This window comes from Bombina bombina, chromosome 2, assembly GCF_027579735.1.
Source record: "Bombina bombina isolate aBomBom1 chromosome 2, aBomBom1.pri, whole genome shotgun sequence".
Lineage (NCBI taxonomy): Eukaryota > Metazoa > Chordata > Amphibia > Anura > Bombinatoridae > Bombina > Bombina bombina.
Window position 1 is genome coordinate 387,930,667 of NC_069500.1, and position 12,411 is coordinate 387,943,077.

General features: G+C 38.5%; 1 protein-coding gene across 2 annotated transcripts in view; it reads right to left on the reverse strand.

Annotated features, from left to right (window-relative positions):
* Nucleotides 1–12,411, reverse strand: part of RIMBP2 (RIMS binding protein 2) — a 1,089,352-nt gene that overhangs the window by 418,683 nt on the left and 658,258 nt on the right. For both annotated transcript variants that reach the window (XM_053701856.1, XM_053701857.1), the window contains one exon: nucleotides 8,576–8,665. In XM_053701856.1, coding sequence (XP_053557831.1) covers nucleotides 8,576–8,665 — 90 coding nt within the window. The remainder of the gene's footprint in view (nucleotides 1–8,575; nucleotides 8,666–12,411) is intronic.

Here is a 12,411-nt window from a genome sequence, read left to right on the forward strand (position 1 = left end):
CTAAATTATTCATATTTAAAACTAAATACTTACCTATAAAATAAACCTAAGCTAGCTACAATATAACTAATAGTTACATTGTAGCTAGCTTAGGGTTTATTTTTTATTTTACAGGCAAGTTTGTATTTATTTTAACTAGGTAGAATAGTTACTAAATAGTTATTAACTATTTAATAACTACCTAGCTAAAATAAATACAAGAACCTGTAACATAAAACCTAACCTAAGTTACACTAACACCTAACACTACACTACAATTAAATAAATTAACTAAATTAAATACAACTACCTAAAATAAATTTAATTAGCTAAAGTACAAAAAAAAAAACTAAATTACAGAAAATAATAAACAAATTACAGATATTTAAACTAATTACACATAATCTAATAGCCCTATCAAAATAAAAAGCCCCCCCCCAAAATAAAGAAACCCCCTAGCCTAAACTAAACTACCAATAGCCCTTAAAAGGGCCTTTTGCGGGGCATTGCCCCAAAGTAATCAGCTCTTTTACTTGTAAAAAAAAAATACAAACAACCCCCCCAACAGTAAAACCCACCACGCACACAACCAACCCCCCAAATAAAATACTATCTAAAAAAAACCTAAGCTCCCCATTGCCCTGAAAAGGGCATTTGCATGAGCATTGCCCTTAAAAGGGCAGATAGCTCTTTAACAAGCCCAAACCCTAACCTAAAAAAACCCCCACCCAATACACCCTTAAAAAAACCTAACACTAACCCCCTGAAGATCGACTTACTGTTCTGAAGATACAACATCCATCCTCGAGGAAGCAGCAGAAGTCTTCATCCAACCGGGCCGAAGTCCTCAACAAAGCCGGGAGAAGTCTTCATCCAAGCCGGGCGAAGTGGTCTTCCAGACGGGCAGAAGTCTTCATCCAGACGGCATCTTCGATCTTCATCCATCCATCCGACGTGGAGCGGGTCCATCTTCAAGACATCCGACGCGGAGCATCCTCTTCATCCGACGACTACCCGATGAATGAAGGTTCCTTTAAGTGATGTCATACAAGATGGCGTCCCTTAGATTCCGATTGGCTGATAGAATTGGATCTATGAACTTCAATCCTTTTGGCCGATTGCATCAGCCAATAGGATTATTTCTACCTTAATTCCTTTTGGCTAATAGAATTCGGAATCTTGGATGACGTCACTTAAAGGAACCTTCATTCGTCGGGTAGTTGTCGGATGAAGAGGATGCTCCTCGTTGGATGTCTTGAAGATGGACCCGCTCCGCGTCGGATGGATGAAGATAGAAGATGCCGTCTGGATGAAAACTTCTGCCCGTCTGGAGGACCACTTTACCCGGCTTCGAGGAAGACTTCTCCCGGCTTCGTTGAGGACTTCAGCCCGGTTGGATGAAGACTTCTGCCGCTTCCTTGAGGATGGATGTCGGATCTTCAGAACTGTAAGTGGATCTTCAAGCGGTTTGTGTTTTTTTTAAGGGTGTATTGGGTGGGTTTTATTTTTAGGTTAGGGTTTGGGCCTGCAAAAGAGCTAACTGACCTTTTAAGGGCAATGCCCATCCAAATGCCCTTTGCAGGGCAATGGGGAGCTTAGTTTTTTTAGATAGTATTTTATTTGGGGGGTTGGTTGTGTGGGTGGTGGGTTTTACTGTTGGGGGGCTTGTTTGTATTTTTTTTTACAAGTAAAAGAGCTGATTACTTTGGGGCAATGCCCCGCAAAAGGCCCTTTTAAGGGCTATTGGTAGTTTAGTTTAGGCTAGGGCTTTTTTTATTTTGATAGGGCTATTAGATTAGGTGTAATTAGTTTAAATATCTGTAATTTGTTTATTATTTTCTGTAATTTAGTGGGGTTTAACCCCTAAACCTAAGTCTAACCCTAACACCCCCTAACTTAAATACAATTTAAATAAGTCTAAATACAATTCCTATCATTAACTAAATTATTCCTATTTAAAACTAAATACTTACCTATAAAATAAACCCTAAGCTAGCTACAATATCACTAATAGTTACATTGTAGCTAGCTTGGGGTTTATTTTTATTTTACAGGCAAGTTTGTATTTATTTTAACTAGGTAGAATAGTTACTAAATAGTTATTAACTATTTAATAACTACCTAGCTAAAATAAATACAAAAGTACCTGTAAAATAAACACCTAACACTACAATTAAATAAATTAACTAAATTAAATACAATTAGCTAAATTAAATTAAATTAGCTAAACTACAAAAAAACAAACACTAAATTACAGAAAATAATAAACAAATTACAAGATATTTAAACTAATTACACCTAATCTAATAGCCCTATTAAAATAAAAAAGCCCCCCAAAATAAAAAAACCCTAGCCTAGACTAAACTACCAATAGCCCTTAAAAGGGCCTTTTGCGGGGCATTGCCCCAAAGTAATCAGCTCTTTTACCTGTAAAAAAAAATACAAACAATCCCCCCAACAGTAAAACCCACCACCAACACAAAACCCCCCCAAATAAAATACTATCTAAAAAAAACTAAGCTTCCCATTGCCCTGAAAAGGGCATTTGGATGGGCATTGCCCTTAAAAGGGCAGTTAGCTCTATTGCACCAATCAGCCAATAGGATTGAGCTTGAATTCTATTGGCTGATTGGAATAGCTAAAAGAATGCGAGCTCAATCCTATTGGCTGATTGGATCAGCCAATAGGATTGAACTTCAATCCTATTGGCTGATTGGATCAGCCAATAGGATTTTATCTACCTTAATTCCGATTGGCTGATAGAATTCTATCAGCCAATCAGAATCTAAGGGACTCCATCTTGGATGACGTCACTTAAAGGTACCTTCATTCAGCTTTAGTCGTCGGATGAAGAGGATGCTCCGCATCGGATGTCTTGAAGATGGACCCACTCTGCGGATGGATGAAGATAGAAGATGCCGTCTGGATGAAGACTTCTGCCCGTCTGGAGGACCACTTCGCCCGGCTTGGATGAAGACTTCTCCCGGCTTCGTTGAGGACTTCAGCCCGGCTTGGATGAAGACTTCTCCCGTTAAGTCGATCTTCAGGGGGTTAGTGTTAGGTTTTTTTAAGGGTGTATTGGGTGGGTTTTATTTTTTAGGTTAGGGACTTTGAGCTGCAATAGAGCTAACTGCCCTTTTAAGGGCAATGCCCATCCATATCCCCTTTTCAGGGCAATGGGGAGCTTAGGTTTTTTTTTAGATAGTATTTTATTTGGGGGGTTGGTTGTGTGGGTGGTGGGTTTTACTGTTGGGGGGGTTGTTTGTATTTTTTTTGGGGTAATGCCCCACAAAAGGCCCTTTTAAGGCCTATTGGTAGTTTAGTTTAGGCTAGGGGTTTTTTTTATTCGGGGGGGGGGGGGGTTATTTTAATAGGGCTATTTGATTAGGTGTAATTAGTTTAAATATCTGTAATTTGTTTATTATTTTCTGTAATTTAGTGTTTGTTTTTTTTGTACTTTAGCTAATTTAATTTAGGAAATTGTATTTAATTTAGTTAATTTATTTAATTAAAGTGTAGTGTTAGGTGTTAGTGTAACTTAGGTTAGGTTTTATTTTACAGATACTTTTGTATTTATTTTAGCTAGGTAGTTATTAAATAGTTAATAACTATTTAATAAGTATTCTACCTAGTTAAAATAAATACAAACTTGCCTGTAAAATAAAAATAAACCCTAAGATAGCTACAATTATTATAAACTATTAGTTATATTGCAGCTATCTTAGGGTTTATTTTACAGGTAAGTATTTAGTTTTAAATAGAAATAATTTAGTTAATGATAGGAATTTTATTTAGATTTATTGTAATAATATTTAAGTTAGGGGGTATTAGGGTTAGGATTAGACTTAGGTTTAGGGGTTAATAACTTTAATATAGTGGCGGCGACATTGGGGTGGCAGATTAGGGGTTAATAAATAGTATGTAGGTGTCGGCGATGTTGGGGGCAGCAGATTAGGGGTTAATACATATAATGTAGGTGGCGGCGGTGTCCGGAGCGGCAGATTAGGGGTTAATAATTATAATGTAGGTGTTGGCGATGTCGGGGATGGCAGATTAGGGGTTAATAAATATAATGTAGGTGGCGGCGATGTTGGGGGCAGCAGATTAGGGGTTCATAAATATAATGTAGGTGGCGGTAGTGTCCGGAGCGGCAGATTAGGGGTTAAAAATTTTATTATAGTGTTTGCGATGCGGGAGGGCCTCGGTTTAGGGGTTAATAGGTAGTTTATGGGTGTTAGTGTACTTTTTAGCACTTTAGTTATGAGTTTTATGTTACGGCGTTGTACCATAAAACTCATAACTACTGACTTTTAAATGCGTTAGGACTCTTGACAGGGTAGGGTGTACCGCTCACTTTTTGGCCTCCCAGGACAGACTCGTAAAATCAGCGCTATGGAAGTCCCATAGAAAAATGACTTTACGAAGTTTACGTAAGTCGTTTTGCGGTAAGGCCAAAGAAGTGTGCGGTGACCCTAAACCTTCAAGACTCGTAATACCAGCGGGTGTAAAAAAAGCAGCGTTAGGACCTCTTTTTTACCCTAACACACAACTCGTAATCTAGCCGTTAGTTTTTTAAAAGGATAGCAAGCACTTGGTAATCGCAAGATTTGTCTGCAGTTTGCAATATATTAATATAGTTAAAAATGTTTTGGATACATTAAAGGGACAAAAAAGTGAAAAAAATGTCCTTTGTTAATGCTTGCATATAAAAATGTGTTCAATCACTTCAAAGTGGTTAAAGGGACATGAACCCCAATTTGTATCTTTCATGATTCAGATAGAACATACAATTTGAAACAGCTTTCCAGTTTACTTCTATTATCTAATGTGCTTAATTCTCTTGATATTCTTTGGTGAAGGAGCAGCAATGCACTACTGGGAGCTGGCTGAGCACATCTAGTGAGCCAATCAGAAAAGATGAATGTGTGCAAGCACCAATCACCAGCTAGCTCCAAGTAGGGGAGGATATGTACATATTCTTTTTCAACAACAGACACCAAGAGAACAAAGAACATTTAAAGATGGAAGTGAATTTATGTGTCTTAAAATTACATGCTCTATCTGAATCATGCAAGTTTAATTTTGCCCTCCCTATCCCTTTAACCACATATTTAAAGTCAGCTCAAGAGCACTGCTGCACTACTGTGGCCTAGCTAAATACACCTGGTAAACCAACAAAAAGGTGTGTAGCCAACAATCAGCAACTAGCGTCCAGCAGTTAATTGCTGCTCCTGAGGCTACCTAGGTATAGTTTTCCATAAAGGATAACATACGCCTAGATTTAGAGTTCTGCATTAGCCATCAAAAGCAGCGTTAAGGGGTCCTAATGCTGCTTTTTACCGCCCGCTGGTATTTAGAGTCAGTCAGGAAAGGGTCTAACGCTCACTTCCAAGCCGCGACTTTTCCATACCGCAGATCCCCTTACGCCAATTGCATATCCTATCTTTTCAATGGGATCTTCCTAACGCCAGTATTGGCTGAAGTGATCGGTAGAGCCTCTACCGACAAGACTCCAGCCGCAGAAAAAAGTCAGTAGTTAAGAGCTTTCTGGGCTAATGCCGGTTCATAAAGCTCTTAACTACTGTGCTCTAAAGTACACTAACACCCATAAACTACCTATGTACCCCTAAACCGAGGCCCCCCCACATCGCCGCCACTCTAATAATTTTTTTTAACCCCTAATCTGCCGACCGCACACCGCCGCCACCTACATTATCCCTATGTACCCCTAATCTGCTGCCCCTAACATCTCCGACACCTACATAATATTTATTAACCCCTAATCTGCCCCCCAATGTTGCCGCTACCTTACCTACACTTATTAACCCCTAATCTGCCGACCGTACCTCGCCGCCACTATAATAAATGTATTAACCCCTAAACCGCCTCACTCCCGCCTCAAAAACCCTATAATAAATAGTATTAACCCCTAATCTGCCCTCCCTAACATCGGCGACACCTAACTTCAAGTATTAACCCCTAATCTGCCGACCGGACCTTGCCGCTACTATAATAAATGTATTAACCCCTAAAGCTAAGTCTAACCCTAACACCCCCCTAAGTTAAATATAATTTTTATCTAACGAAATAAATTAAATCTTATTAACTCAAGTCTTCCTATTTAAAGCTAAATACTTACCTGTAAAATAAACCCTAATATAAATTAATTAAATCAATGAACTACAATTACATATAATTAAATAAACTAAACTAAATTACAAAAAACCCCCACTAAATTACAAAAAATAAAAAAAGATTACAAGAATTTTAAGCTAATTACACCTACTGTAAGCCCCTAATAAAATAACAAAGCCCCCCAAAATAAATAAATTCACTACCCTAATCTAAATTAAAATAGTTAACAGCTCTATTACCTTACCAGCCCTTAAAAGGGCTTTTTGTGGTGCATGCCCCAAAGAAATCGGATTGAACTTGAATCTGATTGGCTGATTCAATCAGCCAATCAGATTTTTCCTACCTTAATTCCGATTGGCTGATAGAATCCTTTCAGCCAATCGGAATTCGAGGGACGCCATCTTGGATGACGTCACTTAAAGGAACCTTCATTCATCGTCTAGTCGTCGGGAGAAGAGGATGTTCCGCGCCGGAGGTCTTGAAGATGGAGCCGCTCCTCGTCGGATGGATGAAGATAGAAGATGCCGCTTGGATGAAAATGTTTGCCGGTCCGGATGTCCTCTTCTGCCCGGATAGGATGAAGACTTCTGCCGCTCCGGATGTCTTCTTTTGGTCCATCACTGCTCGGTTGAGTGAAGACGACTCAAGGTAGGGAGATCTTCAGGGGGTTAGTGTTAGGTTTATTTAAGAGGGGTTTGGGTTAGAGTAGGGGTATGTGGGTGGTGGGTTGTAATGTTAGGGGGTGGTATTGTGTTTTTTTTTACAGGTAAAAGAGCAAAAGAGGGCTGGTAAGGTAATAGAGCTGTTAACTATTTTAATTTAGATTAGGGTAGTGATTTTTTTTTTTTGGGGGGGGCTTTGTTATTTTATTAGGGGGCTTAGAGTAGGTGTAATTAGCTTAAAATTCTTGTAATCTTTTTTTATTTTTTGTAATTTAGTGTTTGTTTTTTGTAATTTAGTTTAGTTTATTTAATTGTATGTAATTGTAGTTCATTGATTTAATTAATTTATTGATAGTGTAGTGTTAGGTTTAATTGTAACTTAGGTTAGGATTTATTTTACATGTAATTATTTTAACTAAGTAGCTATTAAATAGTAAATAACTATTTAATAGCTATTGTCTGTAAAGTTGCCTGTAAAATAAATATAAATCCTAAAATAGCTACAATATAATTATTCGTTATATTGTAGCTATATTAGGGTTTATTTTACAGGTATTTAGCTTTAAATAGGAATACTTTATTTAATAAGCGTTAGTAGGGGTTAATACTATTTATTATAGGGGTTTTGAGGCAGGAGTGAGGCAGTTTAGGGGTTAATACATTTATTATAGTGGCGGCGAGGTCCGGTCGGCAGATTAGTGGTTAATAAGTGTAGGTAAGGTAGCGGCGACATTGGGGGTGGCAGATTAGAGGTTAATAATAATAATATAGGTGTCGGCGATGTTAGGGGCATCAGATTAGGGGTACATAGGTATAATGTAGGTTGCGGCGGTGTCTGGAGCGGCAGATTAGGGGTTAATAATAAAATGCAGGGGTCAGCAATAGTGGGGGCGGCAGATTAGGGGTTAATAAGTGTAAGATTAGGGGTGTTTAGACTCCTGGTACATGTTAGGGTGTTAGGTGCAGACTTAGAAACTGTTTCCCCATAGGAAACAATGGGGCTGCGTTGGGAGCTTAAAGCTGCTTTTTTGCAGGTGTTAGGTTTTTTTTCAGCCCAAACTGCCCCATTGTTTCCTATGGGGGAATCGTGCACAAGCATGTTTTTCCAGCTAGCCGCTACCGTAAGCAACGCTGGTATTGAGAGTTGAAGTGGCGGTAAATATGCCTGTACGCTCCCTTTTTGGAGCCTAACGCAGCCCTTGAGAGAACTCTCAATACCAGCGTTATTTAAAAGGTGCATGGAAAAAAAAACACGCGTAGCTAACGCACCCCTTTGGCCGCAAAACTCTAAATCTAGGCGTAAGTGAATAAAGTAAATTTTATAAGAGAAGTAAATTAAACAGTCTCTGATTTATCTGAGGCACAAAAGTTTAATTTTGACTATTATATCTTTTTAACATCTTGTTGGTTACAACATTTTTTCAAAACCTCCTTCTGCATCCAAAAGATGCCTTATTTGAAGGGGAAAATCAGTATTTGTTACAGCAGTAGACAAGGCTATTTATGGTGCTTATTATAACAAAATATTCATTGTGTTGCAGCTCATTATGCTATAATCACTGCTAAAGCCAGTTAGTGTGAGATATATGGCAGGTTTAGATTTATAAAATCTGCATCTGATCTTCCAGTTATCAGAACTGGAAAACTCTAAAGCTTTACCAAGTGCAAAAGCTCTAGAACCTGAAAAGATACCACAAAAACAGCAATTGTGACCCTCAGCTTTACTGGAACAAGAGACCACTTACTGAGGCAATGATGGAACTGATAGTAGAATATCAATAAGGTACTTTTGACATTACCTGGTCATACTGGAGAGCCCTGTGTGATAGGCTGGCATACTGAAGGCTTAAGCGACTCTTGTCTTGAACAGCATCTTTTAGTTCATCTTCCTGGTAATAGAAACACAGCAGTGTTGGAAGATGTGGCACAAAAAGATAATAAATTCAACATATATGTATATAAAACATAAGCTAAATACCCACATCTATAAACTTTCAAATGCATCAAAAAAACAATGCAAAAAGTACAGTAAATATCAGAAAAGAATAAATAAAGAGATAGTAGTCGGAAGTTAGAGAGCCGCAGGTGCTGTATATGCATTCCAATATTTATGCTATGTTTATTGATGCATAATTGAATACTCAGCAATTTCTGCTAATTTTGTTTACAACCTTTTAGGGAAAAAACATAATTTATGTAAGAACTTACCCGATAAATTAATTTCTTTCATATTGGCAAGAGTCCATGAGCTAGTGACGTATGGGATATACAATCCTACCAGGAGGGGCAAAGTTTCCCAAACCTCAAAATGCCTATAAATACACCCCTCACTACACCCACAATTCAGTTTTAATGAATAGCCAAGTAGTGGGGTGATAAAGAAAGGAGTAAAAAGCATCAACAAAGGAATTTGGAAATAATTGTGCTTTATACAAAAAAATTCATAACCACCATAAAAAGGATGGGCCTCATGTACTCTTGCCAATATGAAAGAAATGAATTTATCAGGTAAGTTCTTACATAAATTATGTTTTCTTTCATGTAATTGGCAAGAGTCCATGAGCTAGTGACGTATGGGATATCAATACCCAAGATGTGGAACTCCACGCAAGAGTCACTAGAGAGGGAAGGATAAAAATAAACAAAAGCCAAATGCTGAAAAAATAATCCACAACCCAAAATATAAGTTATTCTCATGAAGAAAAGAAAAACTTAAAACATCAGCAGAAGAATCAAATTGAAACAGCTACCAAAAACTGCTTTAGAAGAAGCAAATACATCAAAACGGTAGAATTTAGTAAATGTATGCAAAGAGGACCAAGTCACTGCCTTGCAAATCTGATCAACTGAAGCTTCATTCTTAAAAGCCCACGAAGTGGAGACTGATCTAGTAGAATGAGCTGTAATTCTCTGAGGCGGGGCTTGACCCAACTCCAAATAAGCTTGATTAATCAAAAGCTTTAGCCAAGAGGCCAAGGAAATAGCAGAGGCCTTCTGACCTTTCCTAGGACCATAAAATATAACAAATAGAGAAGAAGTCTTCCTAAAATCTTTAGTAGCTTCAACATATTTCAAAACTCTCACCACATCCAAAGAATGTAAGAATTTTTCCAAGGGATACTTAGGATTAGGACACAAGGAAGGGACAACAATTTCTATACTAATGTTGTTAGAATTCACAATCTTAGGTAAAAATTCAAATGAAGTCCGCAAAACCGCCTTATCCTGATGAAAAATCCGAAAAGGAGAGTCACAAGAAAGAGCAGATAGCTCAGAAACTCTTCTAGCAGAAGAAATAGCCAAAAGGAACAACACTTTCCAAGAAAGTAGTTTAATATCCAAAGAATGCATAGGCTCAAAAGGAGGAGCCTGTAACGCCTTCAAAACCAAATTAAGACTCCAAGGAGGAGAAATTGATTTAATGACAGGCTTAATATGAACTAAAGCCTGTACAAAACAGTGAATATCAAGAAGATTAGCAATCTTTCTGTGAAATATAACAGAAAGAGCAGAGATTTGTCCCTTCAAGGAACTTGCAGACAAACCCCTATACAAACCATCCTGGAGAAACTGTAAAATTCTAGGAATTCTAAAAGAATGCCAAGAGAATTTATGAGAAGAACACCATGAAATGTAAGTCTTCCAAACTCAATAATAAATCTTCCTAGAGACAGATTTACGAGCTTGTAAGATAGTATTAATTACTGAGTCAGAGAAACCTCTATGACTTAGTACTAAGCGTTCAATTTCCATACCTTCAAATTTAATGATTTGAGATCCTGATGGAAAAATGAACCTTGAGACAGTAGGTCTGGCCTTAATGGAAGTGGCCAAGGTTGACAACTGGACATCCGAACAAGATCTGCATACCAAAACCTGTGGGGCCATGCTGGAGCCACCAGCAACACAAATGATTGTTCCATGATGATCTTGGAGATCACTCTTGGAAGAAGAACTAGAGGCGGGAAGATATAAGCAGGTTGATAACACCAAGGAAGTGTCAGTGCATCTACTGCTTCCATCTGAGAATCCCTGGACCTGAACAGGTATCTGGGAAGTTTCTTGTTTAGATGAGAAGCCATCAGATCTATTTCTGGAAGACCCTACATCTGAACAATCTGAGAAAACACATCCGGATGGAGAGACCACTCCCCTGGATGTAAAGTCTGACGGCTGAGATAATCCGCCTCCCAATTGTCTACACCTGGGATATGAACCGCATAAATAAGACAGGCGCTGGATTCCGCCCAAACAAGTATGCAAGATACTTCTTTCATAGCTTGGGGACTGTCAGTCCCACCCTGATGATTGACATATGCCACCATTGTGACATTGTCTGTCTGAAAACAAATGAACGGTTCTCTCTTCAACAGAGGCCAAAACTGAAGAGCTCTGAGAATTGCACGGAGTTAGAAAATATTGATTGGTAATCTCGCCTCTTGAGATTTCCAAGCCCCTTGTGCTGTTATAGATCCCCAGAAAGCTCCCCAACCTGAAAGACTCGCATCTGTTGTGATCACAGTCCAGGTTGGCCAAACAAAAGAGGCCCCTTGAACTAAACGCTGGTGATTTAACCACCATGTCAGAGAGTGTCGAACATTGGGATTTAAGAATACTAATTGTGATATCTTTTTATAATCCTGGCACCATTGATTCAGCATGCAAAGCTGGAGAGGTGTCATGTGAAAATGAGCAAAAGGAATCGCTTCCAATGCTGCAGTCATGAGGCCTAAAACTTCCATGCACATAGCCACTGAAGGGAATGACTGAGACTGATGGTGCCGTCATGCTGCAACCAATTTCAAACGTCTCTTGTCTGTTAGAGACAGAGTCATGGACACTGAATCTATCTGGAAACCTAAAAAGGTGACCCTTGTCTGTGAAATCAAAAAACTTTTTGGTAAATTGATCCTCCAACCATGTTTTCGAAGAAACAACACTAGTTGATTTGTGTGAGATTCTGCTGAACGTAAAGACTGAGCTAGTACCAATATATCTTCCAAATAAGGAAACACCGCAATACCCTGTTCTCTGATTACAGAGAGTAGGGCACCCAGAACCATTGAAAAGATACTTGGAGCTGTTGCTAGGCCAAATGGAAGAGCAACATATTGGTAATGCTTGTCTAGAAAAGAGAATCTCAGGAACTGATAATGTTCTGGATGAATTGGAATATGAAGGTAAGCATCCTGCAAGTCTATTGTAGACATATAATGTCCTTGCTGAACAAAAGGCAGAATAGTCCTTATAGTCATATAGTCACCATCTTGAAAGTTGGTACTCTTACATAACGATTCAAAATTTTCAGATCCAGAACTGGTCTGAAATAATTTTCTTTCTTTGGGACAATGAATAGATTTGAATAAAACCCCAGACCTTGTTCCTGAAAAGGAACCAGCATGATTACCCCTGAAACCTCCAGGTCTGAAACACACTTCAGGAAAGCCTGGGCTTTTACTGGATTCACTGGGATGCGTGAGAGAAAAAAAATCTTCTCACAGGAGGTCTTACTCTGAATCCTATTCGGTACCCCTGAGAGACAATGCTCTGAATCCATTGATTTTGGACAGAATTTGCCCAAACATCCTTGAAAAAACATAATTTATATAAGAACTTACCTGATAAATTCATTTCT